Genomic DNA, 16790 nt, shown 5'->3' with positions numbered 1-16790 from the left:
GCCTGCCCCGCAGCCCCGCACCATGCTGACACCGCTCGAAGGGTGACCTGCCCTCTTCCTCCCCAAAAACTCACGCCCAGCGGGCATCGGGAGGTTACCCAAGGATTTAGAAGCAGAGATGCTTTTTCCACGAGAGGGAACAGGCGTCCTTTAAAAGGGGATGGTGCTGAGATGCACGGGGGGACTGCGGGGAGCCTTCTGCTACGGGAACCGGCACGGTGCGTCCTCCACCCCTCCGAACCCTCTCCGCTGCCCGCCAGGCCGGCGTGTGCTCGCTCATTCACCGGGACAGATGATAACAAAAGCTCATTTGTAAGTGGTTTTCTGGGGGTGGAAATGCTTGTGCTAGCAGGAATTTGAGAAATCCCACTGGAATCGGTTAATACGTAAAACGCCACCGCTAAAGAAGCTGATCTTACAAAACACAAACATAATACCCTAATAATATTGCTTGCTGCTCCCCGAGCCAGCAGGAGAGATGCTAGCTCCCCGCAGGCACGACGCAGCCAGCGACTGGCACCCTGCGAACGGGAGTTCTTCCCAAACCCTGCCCAAAAACAAGGAGCAGGGCCGCAGGGGCTCCCCTCCCCGTCCTGCTGCAGCCCGCGGCGCAGAGCTGCAGCCGCCGAGGGGGACGGCACGCACCGGGCGCTGACGGCTGCTGCCCAAACCGGTGGCAAAACGCACCCCGAGGGGTGAGAAGAACACAAAATGAAGCCAAAACCCAGCCGGTAATGACTTTCAGCAACCAGAGAATTAAATTTGTAAGCAAATAAGCAAAATCTAGTAGTTTTTTGTTTTGTTTTGTTTTTTTACGCCAAGCACTTAGCTCGGGGGAGCGCTGTTGTGACAGTTTTCCTTGGGGAAAGGCTGGCTGGCTCCGTGTCGGAGGGCTTCTCTGCAGTGAGCAAACTGGGACCGACCAAATAGGCTAAAATAAGGTCAGACCTTCGGGCCAGACCCTGCTCCAGAGGACCAGGCAGGCTGTGTTTATCACAGACACAAAAGGATCCGTTCTTGCACCGAGCAAGGCATCACTCCTCTGCTCCTCCCACCTCCTCATACAGTGAAATGCTCTGCATCTGTACAAAACACTCTTACAACAACAAAACAAAATAATTACTGAACTATTTACAAAGAAAAGCTCAAACGAGTGAAGGCATATTGTTCACAACAGCGAGGTTATAGCAGCAGCTGCATGTCTTCAAACATACCTGGCTTCATCTATGTTACATGCAGACATCAGCAGGGAGGCAGAGACAAAAATAAACCAACAAAATAAAATTAAATAAAAAATAAAAACTCACCTATTCGCAAAGTCCTGGGCATCATCCTAGAAAGAGGGAGCCCAGTATTTTTTTTTTCTTTCACTTTTCGGGTTACAAAAGAGAAGCGAGGGGGGACGGAGCCACGAGGAGCCCGTGCCAAAACCGCCGTCCCCTCCTGCCACTCGTGTCCCCGCGGGCACATCGTGTCAGGGACAGCACGGCTCCGAAAAGTGGCACCAAAACCTCCAGAGAGGTGGCCCAGGGTGGGCTGCAGGAGCCTGAGACGGAGAGAAAAGCCCTCAACTCCCACAGCAGATTTGCAGCAGGTGACTCTGGGGCTGGGACGGGTAATGGCACATCTGAATGCAAGCTCTGGTGGAACAGAAGGGTTTTCCTATGGAACCTCCTCGGAGGAAAAAGAAGCCAAAGAAAAATGGCCCCAGCCCAGACTTTCCCTTTCTTCTAAGTGCTGCAATTACATGCCACAAAAGCTGAAGTCAAGTTACGGAATATAAATACCAGAACAGATCCCTAAGCAGACAACAAAAAATAAGTTAACATTTATATTTAAAAAAAAAAAATACATACAGCAAGAAATCTGCATATTTTTAAATAATTCTCTTTGGAAACACCCTTCCAGTCAGAATTCATATCGTCGATGCTGAATGTCTTAATTGCTCACAACCGGTACCCAAGGTAGAGAAAAATGTCCTTACATTTTTGGTACAATGGGAAACTTAAATCCCCTCTGAGTTTTCCTTTTTTTTTTTGCCCTCCTACCACATCTTCAGTTCTTTTCAGGAGGCTGTGGAGTGCATTGAGTTTGCCCGTGTTTAAAATAAAACAGATCTCAACCTCATGGGCTTTAATTTTGATATTCTTCTCTCCCTGCTTGAGCAAAGACTTCATATGTGCAGAAGGAAAAAAGGCTTGGCAGATGGTCAAGACCATCTGCCGGTACAAAAGCGCCCTGAAAACGCACCCAGAAAGCAAAGCACAGCTTCCAGTCACTCCATCCAACTCCATCCCGGCAAGCCCCTGCTCAAGTCAAATTTAGGAGCCTGTTCCTCAGCTCTCCGTCAGTACGACGGGGACAGGAGCCCTTCCCTTCATCCCCGAGAGCTGTGCTGACAAGCACATCAAGCTGTGGAGGGCACCTAAGGCAGCATCCAGCCAAGTTAGGGAAGGGGTTTTCTGCAGTATCTGTTCAGGATTTGCTTTTCAGTACAAGCTAAAATGCGAGTTTAAATCAGTGGCATTACATGGGCATGACATGACCCACCTTTCTAATGCTTTAGCAAGCCTTTTTTAGGGTAAGGAATTTGGCTGGGGAAAGATATTTGAGGGAATTAAGAAAAAATTGTCTTACAGCAAAGCCGAGGCGACCTCTGGATTGCCAGCTCCACGCAGACCCTGGCCTCACCTCTGAATGTCACACAATCGCAGCATGGGTTGGAGCAGGCAGAGACATCTTTCACTAGACCAGGTTGCTCAAAGCCCCATCCAACCCAACTCTGAACGCTTCCAAAGACGGAGATTTCCCACCTTTCACAGTGGCCAGGCACTGGAGAGCAAGCCCACAGCAAGCCCGGCCCTGGCACGGCGCAGGAGATGCACCCAAATGCTTTGCTTAATTCACGTGGCCCACGCTGGGGCAGCTCTTCCGACTTCCAACCAACCTGATGCACGGAGAGGAAAGCGGGGCCCTACTTATTTTCTGACCCGGGCTCGAGAGCACTTCTGCCACCCCACCAGTTGGGCCCCACCGCTGGCAATTTTTGACGCAAAGAGGTAGGAAGGCTCTTTGGAGACACCCGTGCTATTAAAGCCATTCAAGTATTCGCACCAGCTGGTTTTACGAAAAAACCTGGAAACCCCTCTGCTGAGCACACAGTTAGCAGGAACATCCGTCTGCGTTATCTGCACGCTGGCAAATGACCACTCACCCAACAAGCAGCAACCAGAAACCCTCCCAACATTCCACAGAAGTGGTGCGCTTTAAAACATACGAATACTGAGTTAAAAAAAAAAAAAAGAAGTTAAATACAGTAAAAACTATGAAACCCAACACTTAAAAGAAAGTAAATCTTGCGGGTGCTTTCTTAACCAGGTGAAAGCTTGTGTTTGGCAAGAGCCTTTTTGTTTTTTTTTGTGCGTACACAAGTGGTACAGCTCGCATCAGGTGAAGTAACGATCTGGTCTAAGCACGACAGTAGCATTGCGGATCTGCTCCGTGTATGATCAGGTAGAGTATCTGGGGGGAGGTAATTCCCAGGGCTACTGAAAGGAGGGCCTTTGGGAGGCCTGGTTTCATAGCAGCATTTAAGGTTAACTGGCACACAGAAGCCGTTTTCTTTCTACACGCACTAAAAAATAAAAAATAAAATTAAAATAAAAAACAGGAGAGGGAGGAGGGGAAGCGCATAGCCCCGGGTTAGCTGACAGCGCTGCCGGGAGCATGCCAGAGGTGCGGCTTTTTTCCTTGCCATCCCTTTTAACTGCGCTACGAAGCAAACTGCAAGCTGCAGCAACAGGGCCGGGGATTCCCACGTTGTGCTTCCTGGTTTCTGCATTACTGCTTAACCGGGGGCAACGCTTCGGGACCCCCCTGGCACAGCTGCCTCGGCTGCAGCGGTTCCCCAGGTGCCCGTGAGCCCAGCGCGCAGTCATTTGCAGCTGTCCGAGCCAGCCTCCATGGTTCTCTCCGCGTCCGCCGAGGCTGCGTACGTGGCTTCCACGCTGTGCCATATTCCGTAGGTGAAGTAGATGATAAAGCCTGCGGGAACCGAGGGGAGAGAGCAAGGTTAGCTCTGTAAGGGAACACCTGGACCGGGGTTCGGCTCGGATGATGTCCACCGGGAAGAATACAATCTAGGTTTTAATCCAGGTCATAAAACCCGCAACTGGAACAAAACCAACAAAAAGTAAAAGCGCAAGCACAAGGACGGCTCCTTCGAACACCTTGCTTGCTGGCTCACAGCCATCCTACTGCTCTGTATCTTCTAGTACGGATTTCTCTCATGGTGACATAAATCACTCTTTCCTCAGCTTGTTTTGATATCCAGTGGCATCGTAAAAGAAGGCACAGAGGGGATTTTACAAGTTAAAGAAACAAAAATGCTCCGGCAATCTAGGAGGTTTGTACAGAGGGGGTTAAGTTTTGGATGAATCTGTCTGCCCCTGCATAAGGCAGTGCTGTTTTAGCCTTGGGATGTCCTCAGGCAAGGACTTCTTAGGAAAGTGTTGACATTCATGGGTACATCGGAATGAGAAAGGGAATGGGGAAAAAATGAGATGTGGGCCAAAAGGAAGCCATCTGGAGCATGGTTTTGGCATGACCAGGTTCAGAGTAAGGTGAGCAGTTGCTTCAGTAAGCCCAAACTCTTCGACCCTCCAAGTCTCCTTCCATTACAGGAAAAAGTTATAAAGCAGTAGCCTGGCAAAGCTCCTGAAATCCTACAGATGACAATAAAGTGACCAGACAATCACAATCCCATGCCACATACTTCTCAAGATCTCCCCCTGCATATGCAAGTACACAAACTAACAAAATGGCAAAAAAGGTAACATTTGCTTCCGTTTCTATGTAGCTGCGCACGAAGACATTACAGAAGCAATGCATAAGCTGCAAGATGGGTGGTTGTTCTGAGCTCACAAAGGCTTCATGACCCCTAAATTTAAAACAAAGCTGGAAACACACTGCCTAACCGGCTTCAGTAGGTTACCCGGAGATAAAGAGAGAGCAGAATCCCTCCCTGGGATGCTACAACGAACTTACAGTGAACAAAATCTCATAACTTTGAACACATGCCTTTTTTCTCTCTCGAACTCACCTATGAGCATCCAGACTGCAAATCGTATCCACGTGCCAAGGTCTAGCTGCATCATGAGGTAAACGTTCACAAAAATACTCACAATAGGAAGAAGGGGCAAAAGAGGTACCTGAAAAAGCAAGAGGGATACATTACATCGGCTGGAGAGATTAATGGGCAGGTAATAACACTGCAGCCCTGGTTAAATGGGCAGTGATGGCTGTCACCAGGGCTTCAGCTGCCAGATCTGAGATAAAACAAGGTTAGATCAACACTCAGGACATTGACCCCCTGTGTGAGATGGATGTGAACACCCCCACTCACATCACTCCCCTCTGTTTTAAGGATGGGTGTCCTTGTTTGGGGTCTGGAAGGAGGCAAGAAGCAAACTTTAACTCCAATACTGTGAGGCGAAGAAGAAAAGAGGAAAACTAAGGACAGCACCAAAGCAGGCACCTACTGAAGACCAGGAGAAGAAACTAAAGGTATGTTAGAGGCTGGACCTGAAGGAATTCATCCAGCAGGTACCAAGGAAGTTAAGGAACACACATTAAACTACTCCAGAGCAAAAAAAAAAAAATACAAAATATTGTAAGAGACCAGTGCAGCTATACCAACAGTGATCTGAAAAGCAGAAGAATAATACAATAAAGCCAAAATGCAAAATCAGAATATGAAAAACGGCACAATGTAGAGACAAAATCAGGAAGGACTAATTTTAAAAATAGAAAAGTCTGTGAATATAGTAAAACTGAGAGGAAAGTGAAAATAATTCTCTTCACTTTTAAGGAAAAGGAGATTCACAAATACAATTTTAAAGAAGCCTGAAATATTTTAAGCCTTCCCTGGTTTAGGCTTCAACAAAAAACACCCCACACATTCATGGGGGCCAGCCATTCCCTTCATTAAGGACGGGATGGACATACAAGTTAGAAAAAGGAAGAATATTTTCCTAAATTAGGTGCTGTCAAGTCAGTAGGAACAAATGACATTGCCCTGTGGGGGTAAGGTATGTATCCAGAGACTGCAGAAATAATCTCTGAACTATTAGGCGTCTCCGAGAGCTCTTGGTAGACAAATTACCTATTAAAAAGAAATATGGGAAAACAACTGGGGAACAAACCAGTCAGCCTTGGATTCCTGGAGAGATTTTGGAGAAAAATCACTAAGCAGTCAGGTTGTAAATGTCTAAAAGACAACAGGGAGATAAGAAACAGCCATTACAGATTCAGCAGTGACAGGTCTAATTTTCTGTTTCGGACAGGGTAGTGCCTGAGGGCAAAAAAGGGAGTTGAAATATCCTGAGTGTCAGGAAAAGAGATCTCCTCAGAAGAAAGTTCAGAAAATACAACCCAGACAACAGCTCCTAACTTTTCTGCTCCTAGGCACTTTGTTTCCACTTGCGGGACCACAACCCAAAGATGAGCTGCAAACGCTAATTTGAGAAACTACGGTTGGATTAAATTTATTGAAAAACTCTAACTTAAGAGCAGTCCGAGTGAGAGTACTTTGGAGGACAGGATTAGAATTCAAACCTGCCTTTGTAGATTGAACAGCCTGTAATCAATACGAGGAAACGTGACCTGCAGAATTACACCAAAAAAAGATTGGTATTTTCTCAATACAAAAAGGATGGTGCGCTTGGGCAGGGCAAGGGAATGGCAAGAGTCGCTCTTACTTAATTCTGTTAACGAGAGAATGGTCATCCCTTAGCCTGCACGGCCAACAGCAGGACACTAAAATATCAGCTAAACGTGCATCATGGAAATTTAGACTAAGCTATTGGGAACAGCTTGCCAGCTGTCTGGGCAGCACAGCACTGAAAATGTGACAAGGAGAAGGGCTGGTGTCTTCTGCCAACCACCTCCCAGACGGCTCTTTTGTAGCTACACCTCCCAGGGCACTCACCTTAAAGGAAAGCTTGGTCTTGCTTTCAGGCTGTTTCCATATAACGAAGCTGACAACGAGAACCAGTATTGCAGCAATAATCCACACGGCCTTTATCAGAACGCTTGGCTCGAGGGCAGTCAAGATACAGCTGCCCACGATAAGGAAACCTGTGAACAGACACCAAAAGCTTACTGATGCTTTTTTTTTAAAAAAAAAAAGAAGGAAAAAAAATACAAGCAGAGCAAAGCAAAATCTGAAAGCACAGCAAACAAAACTGCAGAACAAGAAAACTAACGCCCTTCCCCTATACACCCCATCTGTGTATTTCTCTTCAAGTCATCGATTTAACCTGCAGATTCTCAGTTATCTTAGCTGTTACAAGAGCTCATTGCAATTACAGGTAATTGCAAACAAGCAAGGAGATGAAATTTCCCTCCACGGTGAGCACAAGGACCTACCAGCTGTCCCACCGCCCCCGAGCGGCGCTGCCCGGTGCTTACCGATGATGAAGGTCGAGACGTTCACCACTGAGCCGGAGAATTTGGAAGGGTCTGAATTTGGGGGACACAGTATGGCTTTGAGGGAACATTTCTCCTCTTCCTCTGGCAGAAACCCAGCCTGCGACTCGCTGGTGCTCACAGACTCGTTGTTATCTGTCTCCTCTGTTGTTCGAGCCATCTGGTAAGCCAAATTAGGCTGCTCTGGCTGATACCTAGGAAAAGGGAAGTGAGACAAAGAACGTATGGGCTTGGCATAGGGTAACACACAGAAAACTATGACTGCACCCCACATCCCTATAGCCTCAGAATAGGCACACATGTCTACAGACTTCTGTTTCAGGGGAAAATCTGAGGATTTTTTCACTACGTGAGCAAATGCTATCAGCTATCACCACCTAAAGCTTGGTTGTGACATCCTTGTTTTAAGCTGGAGAGTGATCTCTTCCATAAGCCCTGTCACACACATCACCAAAATATTACCAGGTGATAGCAGGAGGCCTGGACAAGGACGTGCCAGGAGAACAGTGAGATGGTCGTGAACAGGCCGTGGGTTTATCTGTGGCAGCTGGGCTCTCGTGTTCTGGTGTGGAGGCAGTTGAACTAACAGCTCAGCACATATCACGCCCTGGCAGCTGCTGATCACACCACACAGACATTCCTGGTGTGCTGTCCCCCTCTGGTCCAGCCTCTTGTTACTTTGTCTACTGCTACATAGCAAAGGAATGTATTTTTCTTATTGCACACGTGGACAACACCTCATTTAACAGGGCCCAGATGCACAACCACATGGATCCATACAAAAAAAACACTCTTCCAGCCCCAGCTCTTTTTTTAAGGCTTCGCATGTGGCTCTCAGCTCCAAGCCTAACTAAAGGAGAGGAGCATTTTGCCAGACCCCTTAAAATCACGTTTGTGGGGATACGTTGCCAATGAGAGCTTTTGTGAAAGATGAGTTGTGAAACGCAGTGAAATCCTTGGGTCCAGCCGTAGCAGGGTATTAGTCACAGCACCTTACAGCTTTGGAAACAGTTGAGGTTTTTCTTCAACAGGCAGCCAAAGCAGCTGCCCTGGCTGCTAAAAGGCTGGCTGTCAGCTCTGCAAATCTATGATGGGGAAAATGCCACATGATAGGTACTGCAGCGTGCAAAAGCAAATTAGGAAGACATTTACAGCCATATGGAGAAGAGAGGGCTGGGAAACCAGAGGGAAGGTATGAAGGGCAAGGAAAATCCTCTAGCTCTGTGCGCTGGGGCAGGATGGACAGCACAGGCACAGAGCACGAGTATTCAAGTTCAGTGTCGGCCCTTCATCAGAGCTTAGTTCAATGCATTTGCTGTGAACAGGTAAAAAGCATCCACTGGATTTTAAATAACTCATTGAGCACAGAAGGGTATTTTTCAGCAACGCAGTCTTCAAAATCCAGCCCTTCTGGGTAGAGTGCTGTTGCCTGTGAGGTGCCAAGCAATTAAGACACTCCATTTTCAGCTTATGCTCAGGAAGCTGTGCGAGTTCAGCCCTTGTAAAAGACATGCGCTAAGGTACTGATCCTGCAAACCCATGCTCAACTTCACTGCTGCTGCTAGACTGTTCCTCCTGCCTTACTTGGGTGACTGAGCACAGGAACAAGCTGCCTAGAGAGGTGTGGGGTCTCCTCTCCTGGAGATATTCAAAAGCTGTCGGGACACAATCCTGGATAAAACGCTCCAGGGGACCCTGCTTGAGAAGGCAGGTTGGACTACACGATCCCAACCCCAGCCATCCGCGATTCTGTGATTACTTCTGGGACAATCTGCAGCAGTTCGCTGCTGACAGGGTGGTATCCTTGCTGACTTTCTGTAGGATGCAGAGCAAAAGCAAAAGTCGTGAGCAACACAGCCCCATCTGGCTTTAATGCTCAGGTGAGAGCTGAACTCCCACTCTCACACCTTCTCACAGAAATGATGAAAGAAGATGGAATCCCCACGCATCTGACCATGAGCTGGCTCTGTTCTTCAAACTCCAAAAAGGAGCCAGATGTCCGAGGATCTTCAGCCCTGCCGCTCACAATAGCTCCTTCCTTCCCACTGCTCTCACCATAGTAGGAGCATACTGACAGGGACCCCTTTCAACAACCTATTTCCTCTTGAATCCTCTTTGAAAAGCCTGAAACTCTATCCCCAGTAGGAACAAGAGTGATGAAGCGGGCATCCAGGACCACCCATCTCTCTCCACTACCCATGGGCACGTCTCCTAGGACATGCACCGCCTGACAGCTGCGAAGGTGGCATGGACCAGGGGCTAAGCAAGTCCTGAGGAACCCCTTGCACCTCCAATGAGTACAAAAGCCCACAGCCTTAAAGAAACAAGTCTTTCACATGCTTAGCTGGAGACGTTCAATGGTTTTACTGGGTCTGTGGAAATTACGAGGGCATCTGACTGCCGCGTGTGGATTTCTGTCCGTGTGGTGCAAGAGAGGCTCCTTCTACATCCCTACCTCAACACCAGCACGCAGGCTGCCACCAAGGAGTAAGCCAGGAGGGTCCCGATAGACATGAGATCCACGAGGTCTTTCAGGTCGAAGAGAAAAGCCATAACAGCTGTGGGGGGAGAGGAAGGTGAGAGGGAAGGAAAACATTAACACAGCAGAATGTATATGCACATCCCAGGAGCGTTATCAACAACACAGCACAAGTGTGACTGTTGCTCGGGACTTGGCAAGGGGAACGCAGGGAGCTTGTGTCATCCTGAGACGGGGAAAGGCAGGACTCACTGAGCACCAATGGCCTTGTCATTCCCTGAGTCTCGTGGACAGTCACAGTACAGTCTCACCAACTGGAAGCAAAGGAACCACTTATTACTGTAAATGTCATCCTGTTTTTCTCATACGGGGATGCTGAAGCTAGGACACCCTGTAATACACCTGTACGAGAAGCGAGGCTGGGGTAACACTCATCTCTATCAGCAACGAGCAAGCATTTAAGCCACAGCCTTGTTGCCTGAGTCCCCCAGCACAGCCGCAGCACCTCCGAGACCACAGTTATCTCCTGGAAGTACTAAGAAAAAAAATAATTAAAAAAAACTGCAGTCTGCCATCTCTTACGGATTACTTTGCTGGCACACCCTCACCAGGCAACTCTGCTGTACAGACCTTTGTATAAACGCCTTCAGCAGGAGAAGCAAGAAAATGCAGGACAGACCTGCAGTCGGAGAGCTGGATAACACTTTGACACCACTGGTCACATGAGAGCGAAGGGGTTTCAAAGCTGAGCCTGATCCGGTCTGTCTCCAATGCACTGCCTCGAACTCGAAAGCCAAAGCAATGCTGAATCTCAGGTGGCAAGCGCTCCCCACGCCTGCAGCTTCGGTTGCATGCTATCAACCACACTGGGGTGACCAGGGGACACTGCAGACTAGGTTTTCTTACTTTATCTGGCTCTTTACTCCCCAGTGTGGACTCAAGGCTCCCTGAAGACAAAAAATGTGAGGGAAGTAGCTGTGTGAAAAACTCCACAGGGACCAGGCTGCAGCTGCAGGAGGCTGAGCTGTTTCACTGGAGCTTAGAGCCCACCGTGACAGTTTGGCAACGACTCCTCAGAGGTGGCACATTCTCCCACCAGAGGCTTATCCCCGATTGGGATGGCAGAAGGTAAAGGAGAAAGCAGCACCACTCTTCTGCTCGCGAGGCACTGCAAGGACGGGGGTGGCTGTGAGAAGAGGATAAGCCACTCATCTTTGCTGTCTGGTTTAATTCCTGTGTTCTCAGGAGGCGGGCGAGGGAAGGGGAGGACAGGACCGCGACCGGCTGCGACTAACTGATTAACAAATGCCTGTGCCACGGGGTCCATCTGCTTGTCTCCGGCTGCTCTGGCATCTTCCACCGAGCAGCTACCTACGGACAGGGCACGACGCAGGGGCTGCAGCCAAGCCAGGCCAACAGCCCCAGGGATGCTGGGGCACAGCTGGCTGCCACCCGCGGGGGGTTAATTATTTCTGAAGCCTGCAGAGCACGCGGGGAGTGGATGAAGGCAGTTCTTGGCATGAGACAGGATGCCTGCAACGAGCTCTGAGCAAGAGGTACAGACGCACAGCGAGCTATTCACGTTCACCCTGCCCTTGTGCTTCCAGGCCTCGGAAACCCAGGGCATGCTCTGGGAAGTCACGCTGTGCGGTATATCCGATTAGCAGTGAGCGTCAGGCAGGCTTATCTGCCCCGAGGATGAGCTTATGTCTCTGCTCCTCTCATTCACGCAAGTCTTAGGATCTTACCTGCAATGGCTCCTGATGTCACCGTTGCAATTATTGGAGTTTTTCTCTTCTCGTTGACTTTGGCCAAAAACTTAAAGAGAAGTCCGTCTTCTGCCATAGCATAAATTATTCGAGGCATTGGAAACATGGAGCCGAGGAGACTAAGAGCAGAGAAAGGGGAAATAATCTACTTACAACACCTCCTGCTGAGCACAGGAACGCAAAAGAAATCAAGTTTATGGCAGTAGAAACACGGCACAGGTGGCTTTCATTCACTTCAGCTTCTCTTTCAAGAGCTCCCTCTGAACAGCCCTGTTGCCGATAGCTGGCAACGGAGGCACAGCTCCGCGATTTTGGATAACTCACCTTAGCCTTGGGGCACAGAAACAGCCTGGCTTTCGGGTGTCAAAACACCTGTAACTTCCTTCAGCCTCTGTGAGTCGCTCACCTAATTGCATGCGTCTAAGCTGAACTGAAACAACAGGTCTCCAGGAAGAATAAAGAACAGGACAGGCTCTGCCTCCGGCCTGCCCTGCCTCGCAGCCAGATGGCTGTCCTGCAGGCAACCTGCAGCCAGCCAGCCCCGGCTATCGTAAGCCCCACACGCTCCAGAGACGCTCCCTGCTACCCGACATGAGTCTGCTCTCCACCCAGCAGGCCAGGACGTCTTGCAGGCATCGTGGAGCTGTTTCCATGACTCACTGATCCCAGGTTCGTATTACAGACGTACACCGATTGGGTTTGCTGCCAAGATGGGTGTTTCTGAAGTGACACTGGTCACGTGCATCGCTGAAGTTTACCACAGGCTGAAATCCTCGGCTTTTTCAAGCCAATAGCTCTGAGTTTCATCCCTGATCCCAGCTCCTCTGCTAATAAAGACCCAGGGGAAGGTGATGAAGGGAAACAAGCTGGGCCGCTACACAGCCCTGACACGCACCGTTTTATAAAGAAGCTGGAGATAAGTGTTTGCTTTGAAAGAAGCACCAAGGAAGAGCAGTGTCTCACCTTGTAGAAAGTGCACACAAGGAACCGACCGCTACCGCATAATTGGCTCCATCCCAACCCACATATTTAAAGGCATTGGGCAAAGGGCTGTTGGTATCCAGCTGGTAGTAAGGCATCATGAGCGTCAGGGCAGCTGACACACCAAAATAAGCCACGAAGCAGATGAGCAGAGACGCCACGATGCCGATGGGAATGGCCTTCTGAGGGTTTTTTACCTCCTCACCTAGAAGAAAGAAATTGGAGCATCAGCCCAAAGACGAGCAAGAACTTTATCCCAGTCTAACACTTAATAGCTGGAGATTTCAAAGGCTCTGTGGGCAGCAAGGCTGCTGTGTGGAGCTGCACACTCTCAATGGCCTAAGGAGCCCTTCACATACCTCAGACTGGCTGTTTTCCCCCACTTCTGCTGCCCCTGTCATTCCTTCAGACAAACATTTGTGAACGACGTGTAAACCCAGACATAGAAACAATCAGGATTAAAGGCAGTGCCTTCCCCAAAAAAGGGTTATTTTTATCTCCAACTGCTCCTGCTATCCCACTGATAGTGCAGCCCAAAACAGCTCAAACTCACAAGTGACGGGACAAAAAATATCACGCAGTTGTGGGGCAAGTATTTAGGCCAGAATTTCCATCAGCATCTCCACCAAAGCAACTGCACTGTGACCAGACCACCCTACAGGCTCAGTTCCAGGGAAGGTCAGGCTTTTCATTTCACATGAAAATCATAGGGGTCTTTGAAAATAAATCCCTTTCAAAAAAGGACTCCCTCTGGTTTTTACAGAATATTTTGGACAACCAAGTTGGGGCAAATGTGTAAAAAAAATAAATTAATTAAAAAAATCCTCCAAATGCAGACAGTGATTAATTAAGAAACAGCTATGAGGCTTCCTTGTTCTCCAGAGCTGCTTCTGTCTCAAAGCAAAAGCTTCTGAGGCTTAGCATTTCAGGAGGATGAACCAATAAGCAGACTCATACCTATAAGTCAAAGACAGATGAATGTGCTTCTCCTCCGAGGAGAGGCCCTAGGGCTAACTGAAGTAATGGAGCCAGCATTTCTCAAACTCCTTGGAACATGAGGCAGTACTGTTTTATCTGTCTTTGTGATGATCTCCTCCCTCTGTTCCAGCTTTGAAGCAACTCATTTCTTGCCAAATGTGAAATTAAGGGTAATCCTTCCTTTCTCCAGGGGAGTTAGATTCTTCTAAGCCAGGAGAAATGTGACAACACTGATGGTTACTCTCTCAGATCTCTGAACTTTTGGAGATAAAAACTCCCCTTCATTTTGAGGCGCTGCTTTAGGTGGAATACTCCTCCTTGGAGGCTCCCTCTTCCTCTGGCTCTTTAAATACTCCAAGCCAGTGGAGCTTGGAGTATTTAATAACCTGATTAAAGCATCATCTAGAGTTAGAGGTTCAAACTCCACCAGTCACACAAGAACCTGGGTTTTACCTCATGCTTGTTGCTAAAACTGGATGTGTTTTCTACTGAGTCTGATCTGGTCATCATCAGCAGTGGACAACCATGGGATTGAGCCGTGAAGGCAAAGAAGGAGGGAAAAAGCTCTTTTTATGGGTTATATGATCTAGCCACCTGCCACAACAGCCAGAAGGCAACATTTGTGCACCCAGGGACTTGGATGTACTCAGCAGTTTGAGTATTAGGAGCAGCTGAGTCAAAAATGTATTTTGGGCTGAGGTTCACAGGGAAAATGCATGCAGTGTCACGGATTACTCATCATCTGTGCTGTAAAACACTCCTGAAAGCCAATCAGCCAGCAACCAGGTTCACATCTGGAATGAAAACATATTCCCTCTTACCTGTAGTAGCAATACAGTCAAATCCAACGAAAGCATAAAAGCACGTGGCTGCCCCTGAGAGGACTCCTTTCAATCCATAGGGCATAAACCCTCCAACACCATAGAGCTTTTCTCCCTGGGTATGACTGAAAAACATGACACGGGGTTAGAAGGCATTCTGCCCAGATGGCAGCAACAAAACTAATCATACAGCTCATACCGACGTCCACAGCTGGAGTTCAAAGGAACACGCTCTCCTTTTCACATGCCAGCACACAAATGCTGAGGAAAATGCTCTGCCCTACCCACTGCTGAGCTTTGGACTGGCCTGCAGCAGCCTGGGGAATGCAGGGAATAAAAACGGTTCATGGTTTATTCTCACCACCTGTATTTACGTTGGGATAAAAATGTCCTGGCTAAGACAGGGAGAAGATAACATGAATATTAAAATTTCTCTCGTGATAATATTGTATGTGTGTAGATACACAGGTTCATTTCAACAAGCTTTTGAAAAAGCACAACATGTAATTCTGAAAACTGAAGACAGGGAAAAATGTAAACCATCCACTGTTCACCTAAGATGAACTCAGACAAGGCATGAGGAGACATCGGAGCAACGCAGGTTGCCATGACAGTCTAAAATCTACCCAATGCTCCACCCTCAACATCAAAACTCCCTTCACCAACCTTGTATCCAAATCCTGTGTGTGAGGTGAGGTGCAGGCACCTCTGACAAAGCAAATAATCCACTGAGCCTGACCCAAAGCACATTATAACAGAGAGCTAATGACTCCAGCGCACTCTGGATCAAAGCCTGAGATACACCTGCCTGTGTACATGTACAGAAGATCCTTCAGTTAAAGTAACTTAGGACACTCAATTTTGAGGAAGAAGCCTTGTAAAGATGAATTAATTCAATTAAAGCAAATCCCAAACCTGCACGTCTTATCAGGTAGAAGCATCTGAACTCTCTTGTAGGAGTTCCACCGAGAGCTGAAAACTCGCCTGTTATTTGCAGAAATAGCACAGCCTAAATGTGGATTACTCTGGAAATAGTGATAAAGCGAAGCAAACCCCAGACAGACTTTACAAAAATAGCAAGAGCTATGGGTGAAAGAGCTACAGTTACACTTTGAAGCTATTGCACTAATTGCTACTTGCATGGGAATAGCAGGAGGGAGGGAGGGGGGACCTTTCCTACAGAAGCAATTTGTTCGCAGGGAAGAAGATAACAGCAGGTTGAATTTTTCCAGAGAAGCTCAATAAGTGGCTTGTATACAAGCCAAACTAGACCCATGCAACATTTATAAATCTCTCCGGCGTGTGCCAGCCTGTGTTTCCTTGCGGGCCAGCATGAAGGATTTAGATAGTGAGCCAGGACTGAGCTGATGGACGTGGAGACATTTGAAAGCCAGGGAGCAGTCATTCTGTGTCACACAGTCTCAAGTAAAAAATAAAAAAATAACAGCCTTGTATCACTGGCTACCCTTGCAAGCTCCTTATTTTTGGTCTTTTGTGGGAACAGAGGATTTTGGCCAAGCAGCAAAATGCCATTAAAAATGGATTTGTGATATGCTTGCTGCAGTGCATTAAAATAATCTGCAACTTGCCTTCCACTTTCTCAGGCATTTGGGACGAGGTCTCCCAAAGGCACAATGGTTCTTCAAGGAAACTGCCCAAGTGTCCAAAGAAACTACAGAGCTACACTTGGTCATGGCTTAAAACAGGCACCAGAGCCAGCCTGCTGTAACCTTGAGCTTGAGGTTATCTGGAAAGCTTTTTTCTCTCAACTTTGGCTTCCAGTCACGACACTGGAAACGGTCACTTTTGCACAGGGCCCATGCTGACCCAGCCTAACTCCCACCAGTTTCACCCCAACAGAGTAGCCCACGTTCAGCAAACACCCACCAAAACCATCTCTGCCCCCAAAGTGTTTGGTGAAGGAGGAAGCTATCCCATTCACTGATCCTCTGAATCGCTCCACAAACCCTTCTCTAAACCTGATGGTGCAGATGCATCGATTTTGTGTCTGAGAGAAAAAGGTACAACCTACTTGTCCCAAGAAATGCCGTGGCTGGTGTTGTAAATGTCTTCTTCAGTCAGCTGCCAGTTTTTAAGCGACCCTTTCACAAAGCCAGAGACCATGACGAAGCCAAGGACGAGGATGTTGATGCAGGTGAACACTTTGTTCACCAGGGCAGATTCCTTCACACCAAAAATTAAAAGCCCTGCAAAAAGAGCAAACGGGCAGTCAGGTATTTCACCACCAGCAGCGTGCGCAGGGGCATTGGGAAG

General features: G+C 48.1%; 1 protein-coding gene across 1 annotated transcript in view; it reads right to left on the bottom strand.

Moving 5' to 3' along the window:
* Positions 1-3404: 3404 nt before the first annotated feature.
* Positions 3405-16790, bottom strand: part of SLC7A1 (solute carrier family 7 member 1) — a 36604-nt gene continuing 23218 nt past the window's right edge. Inside the window, exons 4-12 of the mRNA XM_035542563.2 lie at positions 16549-16723; positions 14517-14641; positions 12700-12922; positions 11716-11855; positions 9944-10046; positions 7471-7682; positions 6989-7137; positions 5102-5210; positions 3405-4044 (exon numbers count right to left, since the gene is read on the bottom strand). Coding sequence (XP_035398456.1) covers positions 3935-4044; positions 5102-5210; positions 6989-7137; positions 7471-7682; positions 9944-10046; positions 11716-11855; positions 12700-12922; positions 14517-14641; positions 16549-16723 — 1346 coding nt within the window. The 3' untranslated portion in view covers positions 3405-3934. The remainder of the gene's footprint in view (positions 4045-5101; positions 5211-6988; positions 7138-7470; positions 7683-9943; positions 10047-11715; positions 11856-12699; positions 12923-14516; positions 14642-16548; positions 16724-16790) is intronic.

The sequence above is a fragment of the Cygnus atratus genome, chromosome 1 (genome assembly GCF_013377495.2).
Source record: "Cygnus atratus isolate AKBS03 ecotype Queensland, Australia chromosome 1, CAtr_DNAZoo_HiC_assembly, whole genome shotgun sequence".
Lineage (NCBI taxonomy): Eukaryota > Metazoa > Chordata > Aves > Anseriformes > Anatidae > Cygnus > Cygnus atratus.
This window is presented reverse-complemented; position numbering and strand designations above follow the sequence as displayed.